At 36.5% G+C, this 20373-nt stretch overlaps 1 protein-coding gene across 6 annotated transcripts in view; it reads left to right on the top strand.

The window, feature by feature from the left end:
• Positions 1-20373, top strand: part of LOC113119575 (uncharacterized protein KIAA1522 homolog) — a 46472-nt gene that overhangs the window by 21478 nt on the left and 4621 nt on the right. For 4 of the 6 annotated variants that reach the window (XM_026289154.1, XM_026289153.1, XM_026289155.1 and 1 more), the window contains 4 exons: positions 18982-19137; positions 19231-19271; positions 19705-19831; positions 20229-20336. In XM_026289154.1, coding sequence (XP_026144939.1) covers positions 18982-19137; positions 19231-19271; positions 19705-19831; positions 20229-20336 — 432 coding nt within the window. The remainder of the gene's footprint in view (positions 1-18981; positions 19138-19230; positions 19272-19704; positions 19832-20228; positions 20337-20373) is intronic. The other 2 variants (XM_026289156.1, XM_026289159.1) reach the window with 1 other exon arrangement.

Here is a 20373-nt window from a genome sequence, read left to right as displayed (position 1 = left end):
TCTTGATGCCTTGACCCCCGCCTCAGTCCATTCCTTGTGAAGTTCACTCAAATTCTTGAATCGATTTTGCTTGACAATCCTCATTAGGCTGCAGTTCTCTCGGTTTGTTGTGCATCTTTTTCTTCCACACTTTTCCCTTCCACTCAACTTTCTGTTAACATGCTTGGATACAGCACTCTGTGAACAGCCATCTTCTTTGGCAATGAATGTTTGTGGCTTACCCTCCTTGTTAAGGGTGTCAGTAACTGTCTTCTGGACAACTGTCAGATCAGATCAGATCAGATCTTCCTCATGATTGTGTATCCTATAGTGAACCGAACTGAGAGACCATTTTGAAGGCTCAGGAAACCTTTTCAGGTGTTTTGAGTTGATTAGCTGATTGACATGTCACCATATTCTAATTTGAGAGGGGTTTTATTAAATGTGAACCAAAATCATCACAGATAAAAGATCCAAAGACTTAAACTACTTCAGTTTGTGTGCACTGAATTTAATTCATGAGTTTCACAATTTGAGTTGAATTACTGAAATAAATGAACTTTTCACCTTGATATCATTTTGAATTCTTAGTTCAGAATTTTCTTGAAAGTTTTTGAATTTTCTAATTTTAATTAAGACTTGATCAAGATGCTGTAACAACATTTTTTATTCAGTTTGGGCGGCAGTTGGTAATTGGTTGAAAATAAGAAGTCAATCCCACACTGAAATTGGTTTAATATATATGAAGGCCAATATGTTTAATGTTCAGTTTACATCAAATCAACATAATGTCAAGTTTTTGACGTCAGTTGTTTTTCTGTTGTCAGTTTAGATGCCAATTTTATGTCTTTTCAACATCAACTGCCCACTGGGAGCATAGTGGACAGATTTTGTATAACAACTGGAAGAAAATGGTTTTCAAGTCGAAAATGGCAGTCTGTTTTTTTATTAAAAATAAAGTGGATTCTGTAAATACTTGACTTGTATACAAACTCCTCTCCGGCCCAGTCGAAATTCATTCAGATTGAGCTAAATCAGCAATGCATTTCCCAAAAGCATCCTTAGCCAACTACGCTCTCAAATAACATTGTTACCAAAATAGTGCAATGATTCGCCGTTTCCTGAAACTATACTTCAAATGAACATTCACAAACAGCATGAAAAACATAGATGGTTGGGCCTACAGCCCTCAACCCTCGGATAGAAACATAGATTCTTGTTACTATGACATGTGCATTAAAAAAATCATGGTGTATTGTTAATTCCATTCGACTATATAACAAAAAAATGCACTGAACAACAAAACTCAGTGATGACTCATCTGAACAGAATCATGTGTGACTGGTTATAGTGTGCAATAGTGTAAAACACATAGATAGACATATGATCTGACATATAATCCCTAATATTAATTAGATAATAATACTAGCCTGATTCTAATGATAATCTTGATATTGTCAAAGGCATCAGCCACAGGCGTTATCTTTGACTGTCATTGATACACAACACTATCGTCTATTGGCACAACCCTAAAGACAAATAACAAGTAAAGTAGTCATCTGTGCCATGTTTGTTACTGTACATCAACCCTAACCCTAACCCAAATCATAAATTGTTACTCCACTGTGGCGAGTGGGGCGGGGCCGAGAGGCGTGGGAACGAGGAGTGAGGCCAGGTGTAGTGATTGGAGATGAGCTACACCTGAGCCCCACCGCTAGTATCGAGTCCCACGTAGGAGATGGAAGGATATAAAACTGGAGTGACGACCGTGAAGGACGAGAGAGGACCAGGCCTGGGACATTATTTTATGTTTGCTTTTTATTTATGCGCACCAGTCGTCCGTGAGGGGCTGGTGCGCCATTTTGTATTTACTTTTGAATATTAAAATGAGTTTTGATTGTGCGCCGGTTCCCGCCTCCTTCTTCCCGATGATTACAAAGGGATTATCGTTACATCCACCTTCTGAGCTTCGCAGCGATATATCATACCATTATAGTTAATCGGTCAGTTGAAATGAGAATTATTATAAGTCAAACTGATTGATATTAATGAATGTGACCAGACAAAATGATATACATAACAAAATATATGTTTGTCAAAAGACAAAAACTGTAAAAATGAGGACTGACTGTTTGAATGCCAGGCTGTATTTAGCGACTGTTATACACTCTACCTTGGATTGTCTTCATGCAAAGCTTTACTCATTCATCGAGCCGTTTATTCAGAAGAGCTGAATCTGAATGCATTCCAGCATACCAGTCTCTCTCCTCACGCATGACTGGGCAGAATACACAACAGAGGGGTCGTCCCCTGTGGTGGCGGTGCTGTGTACGTGTGTCCGACGGTCTATAACAGTTTAAATATTTAGAGGAAAATCAGTGTTCTTGCAGCTGAGCTAAACCTTGTGTCCAGCAAAGTATTCAACCGAAGACTTTCCAGGTCTGTGATCCATTAGTGATGTTAGAGATTGATAGATGGATGTTGGTTTATGGAGAATGAGTTCTCCTCATCCCATCACTGCCTGAGCTGCATCAAATCAGGCACTGGGGAATCTGGACTCATGGTGAGCAATCCAATATGTTAGATCTCTCTCCCTGATCACGTGAATGATGATCAACACTGGACATAACTCTGGCAGATCGCTCATCCCAGTCAAACAGGCTGCAGCTCAAGTGGGACTGGGGTAGGGTCAGCAGACTGCTGCGGAATGCAGGAAATGAATAATATAGACCTTTCTTGTGATAATACACCTGTTAGTGCATCAGGCATCTTAGAGAAGATTACACTCCTTGATTTGTTTACTTAACAAATATTATGTATCTATAGTGAATGTTCAACTAGTTTGCATGTATCATACTGAAATTCCACAGGACTTTCTGCAAAGGTTCACTCAGCGTAAAAGACATAATGTTGCAGAAATGTAATAGACAAGGACACTTATTAAATGTTCACAACCAAGAAAACAGCTTTTTTTTTCAGTTCTATTTCTTAAAACGTTTATTTATTTATTTACTTACTTGCTTACTAACTTACTTAATGGATGTTTTGACTGTTCCAGAACTTTTGGACATAGCATTTTTATAACTTTTTATTGACACAAAATTGGAAACAATACAGTCTCAATCCACAATTTAATTGCTTTAATTGCCTCGATTTGGTTTAGTTTTGATGTGATATTAATTGAAAAATGTTTCACCCCAAAACAAAAACATGCAAACAAGTCCTTAGATGTAGGCCTTTTTTTTATCTTAAGATAAAACTAAAAACATGTTGTTAATCAATGTTTCATTTAGTTTTATTAAAGACTTCAGTAGACCTTAAATGATTGTGATGTATTTTTTAAAGAACCATAATATTTCTTCATTATAAAACAACAGTAATTTTTGCAGTCAGTAAAGGTAGTCAGTATAAAGCAAAAATAAACTTTGAACACATTTTAAATATTTTCATCATTTTTATTTTTCATTTTTTTGAGGAGTGTTATATGCTTCCAGAAAAACTGACCAAAACTGGTTTAAAACTTAAAACCATGATTTTTGATTAGACCAAAATATACTTTAAATAAATGACTCTTCTTTTTTTTTTTTGTTTAACACACCATAGGCCATTTGTTGAATGAACACTAAATAGACATCACTTTAAATATGCATGACTTTTATGAACTATTCATGCAGAAGAGGGTGAGAAACATTGTTTTTGCGACTTTGTGTCCTTGTTTATGATCAAAATATCACACTGTTCCTGTCACATCAGAAAACAAGAACATTCTGAACAAGACGAACCACATGGTGACCTTCAGTAACCTCTAGAGAGCAAAGAAAGCATCTCAGTCCCTAACAGAATTACAGCTGAAGAAGAAGAAAGAGCGGGTGAGCTTTTGTTTTGAGAGAAATCCTCTTACTCTGGCAGTGAAACTTTGTGTGTGTGGTCCAAACTAAATGCTCATCAGGACCCAGTATGGGATTTTCCATACAACCTCATTTTTAATCTTGTTTTAAGCACTCAAAACAAGTTAAAAAAGAGTTTGTGTCATACTCCTGAAATAACTTGCGATACTTAGTACGCAGGACGAGACATAAGATGTAATGTGACTGTTTATTCAGAAAACTACAAGCATCCTGCCTTGAATGTATAGCAGTAAATGGACACTAACAATTAAATCAAAGCTTATAGTGCATGAAAACACAAATATACGTAATATAGATATATGGTTATAGTATTTGGTCATAGTATAGTTTGGTTATAGTGTGTAATATTTGAGTGTCTGTAAACACTGTGACAGTACCGTGAGAAATTCTCACTAAATGTCATTTAGGAGTGATCCTAGAGTGCCACATGCACTGTGGGATGGCATCAAAGCATGTTGGGTAATGGGGCATAAAATTGATTATCACTCTGAGTGAGTTATTAAGATCCACAGTTGATGGTTCCCATGTAGATGTATCAGCTTACGTTAAGATTGCTTTGCCTTAGGAAGTACAACAATTCTCACAGGCATTACACAGCAAAATAATGCATTTGTTGCTTGCCCTTTAGCCTTCAGTTACATTTGAACTAGATAAGACAAAATATAAATAAATAAAAATATTGAAAATTGCTATTTTAAAGTATTAAAAACTATATACACAAGCATAACAAATCTGCCCATTCATTCAAATATCTTCACCTACATTCCTCTACTGAATTGCATTGGATAGTTAACCCTAAAATGAAAGTTCTGTTATCATTTACTCACTATCAAGTTGTACTAAACCTGCATTTCTGTATTTCTAAACCTGAGTTTCTTTCTTCTGTTGAGCACAAAATAAAGTATTTTGAAGAATGTTGGTAAACAAACATTTGCTGCAATTCTAAGTCAATGGCTGTTTCAAATGCTGTTCTTTTGGACTTTCTATTCATCAAAGAATCCTGAAAAATGATCAATGACTCGGAATGTTTATTCAGCATCAAATGCGCATATTAGAATGATATGACACTGAAGACTGGAGTAATGATTTAGAAAATTCAGCTTTGCATCACAGTAATAAATTATATTTGAAAATAAATGAAATAATTCCATTTGAAAACAGTTCTTTTAAATAGCCTCGGTGATGTACTGTAAGTCTTCTTTTAAAAGCACTAAAAAAAGACTCTTTTTAGCTTTTTACCAGTATGTGTATTATATTGTATATTTTATCACTGCATCTTGTGAACACAATAATTCTGACAAGACTCGAATGCAGTGTAAGGAGCTGTTCAGAATACATTTTTTTGCATTCATTTATTTTATATGCTTTTATATATATATATATAAAAAAAGCGTCTCAAGACCTGATTTTCTGTGCATCTTGCATATTTATGTCTGTGTGAATGGCTAAGTCATCCTGTTTCACACCTTTAGAACGTTTTTATGTTCAGCAAGGTTGACCTGGACATGAACTTCATTCAACATATAAATCCCAGCAGATTTATACTATTAGATGTTCAACCTTTCCACCGGTTTAAGACAAAACACAGAGAAGCTGCCTTCTAGGACTCATCTCAGAGGCTGGATGTAGTAATTAATAATTCCATAGCAACAGGCTGCGGTGGGCAAGATATTCCATTTTTCATTATCCCACGAGCAGCATTCGACTGATCCCTTTGTGCACATCCTTCCCCCTTTGAAGTTTCAGTTACAAGTGCTTCAATCAAGCAGCGTGCCAAAGAGAGTTACAGAACAGCACGATAATCTGTCAGCGGAGGGAAATTCTTACATACCCAAAATAGAAATTGCTAACAGTTTTAATGTTTATTCGAATAGAATTCTAGAGCAAACTCCAATTAATCCCCCTACACCAGTGACCTCGGGATTGGATTTGTTCTCAGACTGGCCAGAGATTTGCCTTTATTATATCTTGAGCTGCAACCAAAAGAATCCCTGCCAATGTCAACCTGTTTTCCAAACTCAAATAGTTGTTTCAGGTCCTTTAGAAACATGTTTTGGTATTATTGCTCACATCTAGGATGTAGTGATAGGCAGAATAGAAAAGGGCCTAATATAAAGCCATTGTGTCTGAATGTAATAGGGCCTATTGCAGCCATTTCCTCCATCACAGACAAATTGATTTAGCATAGTAAAGGCAAGGAAACAACACCAAAGCCATCTTGTACACTTTTCAACCAACAAATACATACAAATGGTAGCTGGGATAAAACATTTTTAAATAGCAAGGATAAATATGATAGCTGGGATGTATATTTAAAAACAAATGAAGATTCTTTCATCATGTTTACTATGTCCTTTTATCTTTCCTGTATGACTTAATTTTTTCTTAAATGGTTCAACTGTTTTTACCCATTTAGTGGAGGTCACTGGGGTCCAAAACAACTCTGGCCCCCACTGACTTTCATTTTATGGAAAAGGAAATATCCTTTATCTTCCAAAGAATACCGAAATTCATACAGGTTTGGTATAATATTTTTTGTTTGGGTGAACTATACTTAGAAGTAAATTAGTTTTACTCAGCAAATCCAAATGTTAAATGCACACATTCATGTTATGTAATAGCCTTGTCTTTGTCGAACAACAGTAATTTGCTTTTCACTTGATGCTAAGACACCGTCATCAGCTTTGCTAGTGCTTTGATGCAAGTTCTGGTAATGAAGTAGGTCACTGTGCTGAAGTCTGTGGTTTTCTTGCTTACCTGTGAACGTTAGTGTAAAGACTTCAGAATTAGCATTCACACTGTGTACTGTAAGAAAGCACACAAATAATTGCTATCACACACCACCCCTTCATCTAAATAAACTGAGGTCAGAGCTGTGTTTCTGCCTTGGTGCTCATCTATTAATTAAATTGTATTAAATATTCACATATTCTTCTGCGAACAGACCAGGCTTGAAAGTTGTCTGATGCAAAGGTCTGCAATGAATTCTCAAGGCCACAGAAAGCCGTTTGTATTGACTGGATAGTGTTTCAGTGATAGCAGCACAGTGGCTGCTGTATACAGTATGTGTGTCAGAGCAGAGCATGTGTATTACTATGAGACTAAAGTACTTGTGATGCATTTATCCCAATGCACAATCAATAAAGGGAGATTTCTGCAGCATATAAAATCAGAAGCCTCTCTTGTCCAAGCAGCATCACTCATACCAGTTAAAACTGTATTTTGCACTGTCATACCTCTCTGGATGGCTGTCTCCTCCACTCATGGTAATTACATTAACTAACTATAGGGTTAGGGTTGAATTCAGCTTATAGTCCTCTGATGGTTAATTCACCCAAAAATGAAGATTCGTCATCCTCATGTTGTTTCAAATCTGTATGACTTTCTTTCCTCTGTGGAACACAAAAGAAGATATTTTGAAGAATGATCATGCTGCCAATCACAACAGGCCTGGTATGAAACTTTGCAGAACCTTTTTATTTTGTATACCGCTGAAGAGAGAATGTCACACAGGTTTGGAGAGTAACATGAAGAATATGGTGACAGAATTTTCAGTTTTGGGGGAACTATACCAAACTCGTTGTATGGCGGATTTGTATAACAGCAGGTAACGTCTGTTTTCAGAAAACTTCTGTCTGTTCTGTGTCAGAATCACACCATGTCTATTAGCATAGACAGAACTGCTCTTTGCGTTATTAGCTTGTTAAAGTAACACACACACACAGACAGACACAAACACCAATAAGGGAACTGTTTTTAATTTGTAACTGCTCTTTAATCAAAATGTTCTCAATAAAAAATTAATCTGACAGCTATGCACAATGACTCAAGAGTTCATGTAAAGTCACAGGACTGATGTTATTACTTCAGAGCATATATACTTTATGACAGACTCCAGATGTTCTATACTTATTTCCTAATTTCACTAATGAAGCCAATATGTCTAAATGATAAACTAAGGCCCTTCTGATGTGATTTATTTTCTGATCTGATCTTCACAGAGTCTTCAGTTCACTAAAATGCTGATGACGTTCTTCTTCTGTTGTCAAAGTCAGCCGTGTTTGTGTCACAGCAGTAATCCAGGTGGCATTGTTGCCTGGCGTCCTGTATAACATAATAGACAGCTCAATACATGAGCAACTCACATTTACAGCCTCTTCTTCTTGTGACAAATTTAGGTTGGTAGCAACTGAGGAAACACTGGATTGACCGTGTCAGTTGATTACAAGCCACCACTGCTATTGTTTGCAGTCATTTCAACATCTTAAAACCGAGTGAAAGTGTCTTTGTGTGGTCGTGTTGAACAGGGTTTGCCTTGTTTTAGGAAAGGATGATAACTGACAAATGGAATGCTGATAACATTTTCCCTGTGTATTTAATGAACTAATGTAGCAAATATCCTCCATATCAACCTCACATCAGAACAATCCTAAAAAGCAGCTACGTAGTTTTCCAATTCCAATTAGTTTTCAGTTTTCCTAACTTAAAAAAAAAGGATATTGTCAAATTGCTGACAGTTTTAATGCACAAATATTTTTCTGTCTAGAATGGAGTTTGCCTCAGTAAACTCCTAATTTGCTGCTTATTAATAGTTAGTAAGGTAGTTGTTAAGTTTAGTTATTGGATTAGGGGATGGGAACTTGGGAACTTTGACAAATAGCAGTTCACGAGTTCACCCTTACATCTAATCTGAAGGCGAATAGTAGGCATATTTTGGCGTGCTGTCCTGGGGGAGGGGTCTGGGCCCGGAGCACAGCCCGAACCCAAATAACTCCCCCTATCCCCAATTTGGGATAAATAGATTAGAAGTGAGGAGTTGGGGTGGAGGAGGGATGCCGGAAAAAACTGTCGTGGGACAGGAGGTAGGAAGACTGGATATATATACGCTTGTGTGCTATTTAAGATGATTAGCTAAACGAGATGCACCTGTGCCAAATTGGATGATTATCTGATCGTGCTTCTCCCGAACTTTGTTAATAAAACCACATATATCAGAAGGTAGACAAAGGGCTTACTGGGTTATTGTTGCACATCTGGTTGAAGCACACTGGTTCCTGCACTCGCAGACCCTTTAATGGACCGAGAGCAGTAAATACGCACCATCAGTGTCTCTAAAGCTCCTAACTGAGCTGTACTGCCTGCGGTGGGTCTGCTTGAGTTCACTCTGAGATTAAGAAAAAAATCCCCTATTATTATCAAACTGTTTTTTGGTTGTTGCAAAACACTCCCCCATGGGCTAAAACCTGACAGTTAGACTGGTTTGGAAGAAACATTGCTTTGTAAAACTCGATCTGCAGCTTGTTTTGAACTCAGTTTGATTAATGTAACTATTACATCATGGAAAGCAGCCAGTTTTACCCACACTGCCATACACAGGTCATGCATCCAGTTTTTCTGAATGTAGAGAATGTGGCTTTTCCGAATATATAACGTGCATGGAAGGCATGAGGATATGCTTTCACATAACTGGGTTTAATTATGAGCTGTTAGATTTTTGGACAAAAATAGCATTGCAACTTATACATTTGGGCCATAATAAAAGCATCAAAGCATTTAAATGCATCGAAAATCAGAGGGCACACAGACTATGTTAGAAAGTTTATGTGAATATGAGTAGCTCCCAGAACTTGAGCTCTGAGGCTTGGTCGGCTCTCCTCGCTGTCCACAACAGCCTTCTGTGGTGTTAAAGAATAAAAATACCACTGAACTCAAATCCCTTTCAGAATTCTTGTATCCGGCATGAGTTTGATTTAACCACAGTGGACGGATATTCACTTTAATACTGACATGTTTTTGGTTACTTTCTATGTCTCTTTTTTTTTGCCTTTCTTAGAAACGCTTGGAAGTTTTGACCACAGGCTGCATTGCACAGCATTCCCAACTCCTAGAGCCTAGATTCAATCCCTGGCGGGGATATTGAAAGCACTTCATAAAAATCATGTTATGGGAATGTTTTCTGAAGTTCTGAATGAATAAAAATACATTATGTGAAACCCACACAATGATCTGTGGAGTATAATCCCGCGCTGAATTTGTCGTGACAGTGTAATTGACATTGTTTTGGTCGAAATGTCTTGTTGCCTGGAGATGTTGTCATTATGAATTATCAGATGTGATAAAGAGGGAGAAAGACTTTGCTCAGGGTCACACTCTGCTAATAAACACTAAAAACTGACAAATAGGCTCCCAACTCTGGAAAAAAACAGTCTTAACAAGCAAACACATAAAAAGCCATGCTAAGTAAAAAATAAAATAAAAAGGTGAAATAAGGACATGTAAATGGGCAATTTTTATGGCAATATGGCATATTGCACTAGGATATAGATAGATTCAAAGCTTACAGAATGGACAATGCAACAAAACTATAATTGTATTTTTATCAGGTGTTTAATTTAAAAAGCCCTCCAAACACATTATTATTTTTTTTGTTTAGTTTTTTTTTATAACTCAACCTCATAAAGGGACAGAACATTGGCTAGATTGAGATCCAATGGATATAAATAAAAAGAGCATGAGCACAATACACACTCACATAAAAAACAGTTGCTTAAAGAGAAACAACAGATGCTTTTATTTGCATGGCCTAATGTCACCTCTACATTTAAGCACCACTGGGTATTATACCAATAAATACACAGAAATAAATATCTGTTTCAAAACAATAGTTACGAGGTTCTTATAACAAGTCAAGTAAATGAATCCATCTTCTTGTTTATTAATGAACCCAGCCTGTGGGGACATTTGTTCAAAATGGTCACATTGCTACTCGGTAAAAGGTTAAAGCTCTACTGTGTTTAAAAATAAAGTACCACCATCGCTAATCCTTACCCTACACCTAATGTCAAAATAGGTTAGTTTACAAATCATGTGTTTTGGTAAAAGTGTTTTGAGCTTAAAAGTTCTAACATAGTGTTGTGCAAGGAACTATTTGAAAACCTAATTAATAATGCATTTAAAATTGGAAGAAAATGGTTTCTTCACTGACCTCCTGCAATAAATAGGGGTGTGTGGGGCACAAACTAACACAGGATAATGTGTAAAACGTGGTTTAAATATTTCCACACATGCTAGCATAACAAAATGTATGGTATTTACTACTTAACATATAAAAACAATATACAGATAACATTTTAAGCTGTCGTATAGTCATGTGCCCCTCAGCGGTTACAATGCACCCCACCTACAGGGCATGTTGTCACATTTCACTTCTGTTTTTTGTGGGTAAATAAAGAAAAACATAAACATTGTGATTATAAAACAAAGCATCATATTAGTTCTGGACAAGTGTGAAATTGCTGTGGATAAAAAAAAATGATACTCTGAACCTCATGTGAATTAACAAACTGAGAAAGTCAAGTGTTAGGTTGTGCCCTGCATCAAAAAAGTGCTTTAGAAGCTTACAACTTTTAAAACATCAGGATCACCATTGCAGAAATGCTGCTATTTTTCCTATATTAGTGGCACGCAGCTGCTTGTTAGCACCACGTGACCTGGTATGACCTCTGTTTTGATGATAATAGAATACAAAGCAGATGGAATGCAACATATAAAATAACTATATATTTCACAGTAATGCTTTTATTGGTGATAACATTCAACATGCAGTATGACCTTAGTCTGGAGGAGGGGCTCCATTTTCTTTTGTAGACATTTGCATTATGAAATTTAGACTGATGTGAGAGCGATATACCCAGATATAATATAACAGATTTCCTGAAATCAAATATCTTAAGATTATATTAACATATTAATTTGCCACTACTCTACACACTCAAATAACCCATGCATCACTAGTGTGTATATATTAGTCTTTGGTGGACTTTTTTTGCTGCATTTCTTTAAAAACAAAAGCCACTTGATTTGCTATTGCAATGACATATTCCTAAGTTTTAATCATGCTTTAATTTTTTATTTGACATTTTGCATGTCTGAAAGAATGAGAGTCATCCTAAAACACCGTAACACGTGCAGAATAAACCCTGAATTCTTCTCAACCCCTAATGCTATTATTAGTAAGTATTGATGAAGCTTTCAGGCGGGGGAAAGGGATTACTTCACACAGCGTTTTTTTTGTTCAGAAGATTTGTAGATGCTTCAAGGGACTTGTAAACACTGATAGATGCAAACTCCATCACAGCCAATAAAATAAACTTGTCTTTGGCTTCCTGGCACTAATGACTTGAGGTCCTAAATTAACCAGATGATCAGGAGGCGAGGGGAGCAGAGCTGAGGAAAAATTCTCCATCATCTGCTGAGACACTGAGAAGACGCCCTAGCACATCTCCTCCAGTCGTTCGGGCAGATTCCTTGGAAACAACACAAAGGCAGTTTTATGAAAGCAACCCATTGTTAGAATGGGAGATTTGGTGTATGATATCTGGGGCAGGACTCTGTTAGTCACGCTTAACCAACTATAGCATATAATTAAATAAATATGTCAACAGTTGACGCACTTGTTTGCAAAAGTCAAACTACTGTAATTCTTTGGTTGTATAATAGTAACAAAGAATGCTAATTTCTAGACATTTATACAACTTTTATGGAAGATTTCACATGGCTAACGTGCATTGTTCGGTTGAAGCTTACCTGTGATCAAACACAAAAGCAGTCGTGGAAAATGTGGAAAATAAAAGCTAAAACAGCTGCAAGGTACATTAACCTTCTATTGGTGTTTATCCCAGATTAAGTCAGATGTGAAGAGTACGCCCTCCTTCGAAAGCCCCAGGACAAAATGATCCCACGTTCATAAGTAACTATACTGCATGAGCACATGTAGTCTCAGTGGGTGGTGGATAGAAATATTTAAAGTATATTCTAGTTTCTAATTTTCTTTGTTCTCAGACCTACTACAGGTTATAGTACAATATTCATGTGCACCTATATAAACACAAACTCACATACAAACACAAAAACTTTCAGTTTATACGAGAACAGCCATGGAAACGAGTGCTGAGAATAGTTCTGGGTTAAGAGAACAAGGTGATATGTTTTTTGGGAAACTCAGAACAACAACTTCTGAACTAAAAATGTTTCTCTATCCATCTGCAGTCAGACAGTCTATGGAATTGTATTATGAGCTGCAAAAAACAGGCGTTTTAAAATTTGGGATAAAAAAAAAAATATTCAGACACTTTGACCTGATCATGTTTTGCTTAAGTGTGTTATCTTTAATTGCTAATGTGAACTTTTTACACCACAGACTGAATAAAATTAAGCATTGTTCGGTAATTGGTTGAATTAAGCTGGTATTATATAATTGTGCACTTAAATTTAACAGCTGAATATTTTTTTGGTTGACTGCAATCCATTACATACCTTTCTATTAAAATGATCTGATATTATCAAGATGAATTTGTTTGACACAGTTCTTGTCATATTGTGCCATTTTCTAAAGTATATCGAATGAACTGTGAGAAAATGTGAGAAACGTTGAAGGTGTCTGAATAATCTAATCTATAATAATAATCTACTATTCTTCACTTAGTGGAACTTTAAATGAAGTTTGGAATCTTTAGGAGAGATGTTCATTAGTGAAGCAGAGCAATCAGACATTGCAACAGAGGCATCCTGTGCCACCACCTGCTGGACTTTATGGAACATTATTTTTATTTTATTTGAAGAAAAAAAAATCAATACAACTATAATATAAATATGAAATCATATGAAATATAAATTTTGTCAAATAAAATATTAAACTTTTTTTTTTTTTTTACTAAAACTAAAATAAAACTGAAATAAAAAAAAAATCAGCTGATTGTTTAGGTTATGCTTCTGTAATCTACCATTAAATGGCCTATGTATCATTTATTTCCTGTGTATCTAGGAATGCAAAAGCTTCAGTGTAAAGAAACTCAAGGGTCTGGTGGTGGTGGTTTAAAGGCATGCATCAACCCTCATCTCACACCATGTGCCAGATGGTGTCATTTGGCTCTCCTGATAAATATTAATGGGATTTCTGGAATTGAACAACAGGCAGAATGAAATCTGAATGACAGACTGAAAAAAGACCAGGATGAAAAAAAATAATCAACTGCTTAGAAACATAATAGCTCACCTCTCAAACATCTCAAAGAGTTGATATATGATTCATACATGCAGATGTGGTGAATCTCTGTTCAAAGCTAAGAATGGGACGTTTGCCAGCTGAAATAGCGACCTTTCGGTCTCGGTTTGAAGCAACGCCCATAATTCTAAGCCAACTCCACTTGAGTCTCTATTCAGTGCCAAAACCAGGCTGCAACCCCTGCAGAGGTACAGTATACGAAACATACCAAGCAGTAGCTATGGTACTCTAAACCTGAAATAATCAATTAAAATGGTTTCTGACATCTGCTGTTCTTGCTCATCTCTTCTCTGATACATAAAGCTGTAACTAAACCTCTCATTGCATTGCATTTTTAAGAAACTAATAAACAATCTCCAAGATATGTAGTTAGAACACCATGATAAATGAACAAATATACAAACAATCTGAGGACACAGTTCAAGTTTCAAATGTCAGAATGCTATCACATGGATTCAAAATTCATGTATATCTATGATATTTTTATGTTTTTCGCCATCTTTTTGGAGCTTTGTATGCATACTTTCATTTGTATGGAGAAAAGCAGCATGAACTTTTTTCATAACATCTCCTTTTGTGCTTTACAGGTTAGAACATGTTAGAAGTAACTGAGAATTTTGATAATGAACAGCAGAAATTTCAGTTTTGGGCAAACATAGTTCAAATAACGATCATTATACAGTTGCGATCAAAATTACTCAACCCCTCAGAGACTGCAGTACTTTACAAATACAAGCCTTTCTGAAGATCCAGGATAAAATAAAAATTGCATCTATAACAGTTCACTGGCATATTAAAAGTGATATTGTCAATATATAATGTAATATTTTTGAGTTATACAATTTTTAATAATACTGCTATGTCATAATTATTCAATCCCTATTCAACATTGCTTTTTTTAATCACTTATTTGCATGGTGGGGAATAAAACAGTCTCAAAACACAATTAAACTTTTAGAAACTCTATTAAAAACTGAATTAGCTTGAGCCGTTACACATACAGTTAGCCCATGCATGTGCTGAAGTTGAGTGGCAAAAATGTCAACAGAGATCTCACAAAAGCTAAAGAGAATAAATATTGTATTACTTTAGAAAGATTAAGGCTATATGAAGATTTCCTAGACATTGACAGTTCCTAGAAACACAGCTCTCAGCCTTATTCCTTAGCTTAAAGTGTGTTTTACCAGAAAACCTTTGAGGGTGTTGAAGAAAAAGCACAATATCATAAAATGTTTAATCAGAGCAACTGAGAAAAAACCTGCAATGTACAGCCAAAGACTTGCAAGATGACCGGATGAAAGGAGGAAAACGATTTCAAGGCAGTGTGTAAGAAGAACACTAGACAAGTATGGCCTTCTTGTTGAGACATCTTGCAGAATACCACTCTAGATCAAGAAGAACAAAAGGCAGACTTGAACTTGCTAAAATTTAATTGTGTAGACCTGTGGAGCTCTGGAGGAATGTTTTATGGGGTGATGTGACCAAACTGGAACTTTTTGGACCCATGGATCAACGGTATGTCTGCTGCAAAAAAGGCAAAGCTCATAAGCAGAAGAACACCATCTCCATCCTCAAACTTGGAGGTGAATCAGTCCTGTTATGGGGTTTCTTTACTGTAGCAGGAAGTGGAAATCATGACTGTATGAAGGAAATCATGGATTCTTTGAAGTATCAGGCCATTTTGACAAGAATTGTGATGCCTTTGTTGCAAAGACTGAAGCTGATGATCAATGGACTTACCAAAGTTCACATCCAAATCTACTTCTGCTTGGTTCAAGGATCAGTCATAGAATGTACTTGAGTAACCTGTTCAGTTTCCAGGCTTAATTCTCATTGCAAATATCTGGTTGAATTTGAAGAGAGCAGTGGCAATGTGAAAACCAAATATTATCAGTGGTCTGGAATCTTTTTCATGCGAGGAATGGGTCAGGACTGTAGTCGAGAGGTGACAGAAGCTTCTAATCACTTACAGACAGCGTTTATTGGTGATTATAAAGACTAAAAGATTCTGCACAAAGGGGGTTGAATAATTTTGAACATGAATGTTTAGAGCCAGTTTGAATTTTTTACAATTTAATACTTTACTGATGCATTTGTTGAATTGATTTCATAAAATGTTGTTCACCGCAGCAAAATGTCTTGCAGGTCAAGGGGGTTGAATAATTTTGATCGCAACTGTACCTGCTAAAACACAAGGCCATTGCAATTTGAATCACGGAGATCTCAGCTTTGCTCATTAGCTCATGTAACACACAAGTACTTGTCAACACTTTAAATTAAGTATACTGTATGTATATCAAGAAGTCTATTTCTTTTTACTATTTATGATGTTTACTATGGGTCACATCATGGAGCAAATGCTCTAATCTGAGTGTGGCATGTTTCCAATCAGATTTTAAGGGTGGCAGATTAGCCAGGCTCTCTTGTCAAGGCCAATCCCAAATTCAGTCCACGATGGAGGAGACCAGCCAACACATTAGGGGACACCACTCAGTAAGATGCTGACAAAAGCTGAGGCAAGGGGGGCGGGGAGATGAAGAGAGGTGGGAAAGATCAGGGCAGCTGGAGGATTGGTGGCACACAGTAGATCTCATTGTGTCCGACCTGATTATCCTTCACGGGAGACAGCTAGTTGACATCAGTTAGTCTGCAGCCGAAGAAGTGGAGAGTTAGTCATGATGCCGCTTGGTGAGAGAGTTTCTCTCGTATCATTCAGATAAAAGACACTTTCAAACCACAATGTTCTCTGCCTGGACTGTTATCTCAAGATAGACATGGTGGTCTTTATTAGTAAAAACTTTCTTTCTCTGTTATCAATCTTCAAGAAGAAGGGTGAGTAGATTCATGCATTTATAGGTGATTGATTATTCAACTTCAAACAAAAATATTTCTGCTGGATCTCAAGAATTTTCACGGGTTTTATTTTTATATTTTCTCTCCATTGTTAGTCTTGATTATTCTAGTAAATTGTTCTAGACTGGAGTACTGGTGTTAACAGATGTTGTAAAGCTATTGGCTACTCTCAAGTTGCAAAGTAAATGTAACAGGTGGCTTCTCTTTGCTTAAAATGCTGGCAACTCTCATAATGAATTTCCAGACTCAATACTAATGTGTCCAAACAGAGAGATATAATTATTTTTAGTAAAAAAGAAAATGAGGTTTCAAGTCCATAACCATTGCTGTTTCTTTGGCTTTTCAAACCTGAGGGGGTAACAAGGTCAGGAGCCGCGTTCAGTTCAATCCTTAGCATGCACACTTAATTTCATTTTAACAGTTTAACTTTATACCAGGGTACATCGTTTGTAAATGTCAGTTTCCATCTAGTACTCTTAAAATGAACCAATGTAACGGAATGTTTCAGCTTAAATACAAGTGAATCTTCATAAAAACTTGTCTCAATTTTAAAATCAAACATCAAATGTGTTGACTGAAATCCACTTAAAAATTAAAGTCTGTTGTTGAATTGGTGAATATTCAACCCGATCTCACAGCAAATATTTGACAAGGTGGCTAATTTGTAATTTGTGAAACGTTGTATGTATTTTACTTGGTAGCAAATTTGTAGGAATTCGTATGAAGGACCGCACCTAAAGGACATTAACCATCAAAAAAAAAAATTGTACGAGTGAGGTCTTATGAATTTGTACAAATGAGCAACCTCAAAAAATATGTACAAATTGGCAGTAAGATAATATTGGAATATTAGCTGTATATTGTAGTATAAGGTACACCGTTAATGATTTTACAAACCGAGTTGTATTTAACATGGAACTTTAACTTAAATAACTTGTAAAAAGGACTCATACAGTGCACTGGTCTACAGTGTGTTTTGACTTTCTGTTGTACCACAATGCCTGTAGTCAGTGCCAGGACACCTGACACCCCCTATGGGGTGTACTATACAAGAAGCTTAAAAGTTGATACTGAGTGAACAGCTAGAAATCTGCATAAATGGCTAAGAGTCCGAGGAGAAGATCTCAGTTAATGGAAAGTCCCTGTCCTAAAACACTCTCATTAACTCTTTCAGAAGCATCAAACCTGTTGTTATCTCATCTCATGGCCAGTAGTTTAAGGCTCTCAGGAGGTACGCAAGGAAGATGATAGGGGTACAAGCAGGCTTCTCACTGTTCCTTTGAAAGTACCCCAATCTAACGATAGGCCACCCTCAAGTGTCCCGTTTCTGTCTATTGTAAAGTTAACAGTGAGTCTCAGTGCAAGCCAGACACAAAGGCCATTAAGGTAATTCACAGTGCTTTGATGTTTGCGATTCTTGCGTGTTTTACGAATAAATAGTTAATAATAGATATTTGTAAATTAAATCGAGTTTATCAGATTTCTCCTAGAAAATCTGCTAACAGGAACAAGTGCTGTATCGTGACTGCATTGCCCTTGTTTAGAGGATTTATATCAGTTCCTAAGCTTGGTCTTGTTGGGTTATAAACAAATACTTGACCGGGTGATTTCAGAATGAAACCGGTCCAATATTTAAAGAAAGACAAGTTCTTCCTGTGAATGCAGAGGCTCTTTTGCTGCCATATGTTAAACTGAGGCAAGCAAAGGGTAATCTGGTATTTCAAGGAATTAAAGATCAGAAGAGATTACCTTGTCACAGCATGAGTGTGAAGACCATTACCATGTTGGAAATCTACAGTCAACATATGCCTCTCAGACTAGAATTAGCAGGCAGCTTTAGCAGGTTGGATAGTGAAAGAATGGGCATAGTTAGAGCACTTGACAGCCAGATTTCTGAGCTTTAACTGCACCTCATTCACAAAACGACTGCAGAAATCTTTAATCAGTCTTATTTCAAACTATCAAAATGAAGAAAAATTGAAAGCGGTAATTTGTAAATGTTGTTCTTTTTGTGCCTCTAGCAAATGTCTTGCTTATGCATCACTATTTTTCTACTTTTCTTAAACTCTCGTTGAAAACCGGCTGCAATTTTATAATCACATTCTTCATGTTTGAGAGAATGATTATATCAATTTTTTACGAGAATAACAATGCCCTTCCCTTTCCCTCTATTTTTAGCAGGCCAAAAGCAGAATGAACCAAGAAAGCTGACAGTACACTACACGGCCTCCCAGCACTACCAGGAGAATGTGTTCATAGAGGGAAGCAGGCCACAGTACCTAGAAGACCTGCATACTGAGGCACAGGAAGGACTGAAGATACTACAACAGGAGGGTGAGCCTTACGTTACACAAAACACTGGTCTATGACAACCTTAATGCACTGCTCACAGTCTGGCCTTCTGACGTACAACTTTCTTCCATGCAGAGAACAAAAATGGTGTGGACTTTCAGGATGATCAGACTGTGGTAAGCCTCCAAAGATTGTATATCAATATTCATGGAAAATTCCACAAATATACTATACTTTAGGATCCCATTCTGCTTTTTTAAAGTATTAAAACTCACTCATTTTTCGATATGAGACAATAGATTATTCCAACATAAAATTAGATTAGCATGAAAAGCAGTTTAAAAAAATAAAATATTTTGGCAGTTTTGACCCGTTGAACTTTCAACTGTATCTAATCAATAATATAATTAAAACAGAGTCATAAAACTTTAATTACTTCCAAAAGTAATTTTAAGGGAGCTGCCACTAACGTCTTAAACCTTAATGCAGGCTCTATCTTTTATCCTATTCATTCAGTCACTTTACTCTTTAAAATGTAAATGTATATGCATATACTGAACCTTTTAATGGATCACTTACAACTTACTGATGACCTCCATTTCTCCACAGCCAGAGGAAGATACAAGCTCAAAAGAAAGAGATGAATCACTTGAGACTGATAGCACTGCTGGACACTCCTTCATTTCAGTGTCAACTGTCTCAGCAGTCTCCTTACGTCCAGTGCTTACACGTCAAGGTATACAATGCTGACTCACTAACAAGGTCTAGAAATCAACGATGCTTAGTGGCACATACTACCTCTTGTTTTTTTCCCTCTAAAGCATTTTCAGGTTTAACAGTGCACTCGTTTGCCACACTTATAATGCAAACACAAAGTCATACATTTGCTTAAAAAAAAGATTAAGATAAAAAAAAAAAAAAACTTGTTTGTTAGTTCACCAAAAAAAAAAAATTAACTGTTCTAAATCAATCACCTTCATCTCATTGTAAGAACTTCGTTCATCTTCGGAACACAAACTGAGATATTTTTGAAGAAATCCAAAAGCTTTCTGACCCTCCATAGACAACAAGGGAACTACCACATTCAAGACCCCTTTGTATTCAATCTCTGTGTGTTGTACCACTCCTTTTAGGTTCCACATTTAAACCCTTGAACCCAGTTAAACGACTGGACAAGACCAAGAGGAGAAGTAGAAGAACAACTATAATGGGCATACCGCAACAAGTCCAAAAAGAACTGGGCATGTAAAACTATGTTATTTTCAAACATTAAAACAG

This window comes from Carassius auratus, chromosome 19, assembly GCF_003368295.1.
Source record: "Carassius auratus strain Wakin chromosome 19, ASM336829v1, whole genome shotgun sequence".
NCBI classification, from domain to species: domain Eukaryota; kingdom Metazoa; phylum Chordata; class Actinopteri; order Cypriniformes; family Cyprinidae; genus Carassius; species Carassius auratus.
Note: the sequence above shows the minus strand (reverse complement) of the source record. Positions and strands in the feature narration are given on the sequence as shown.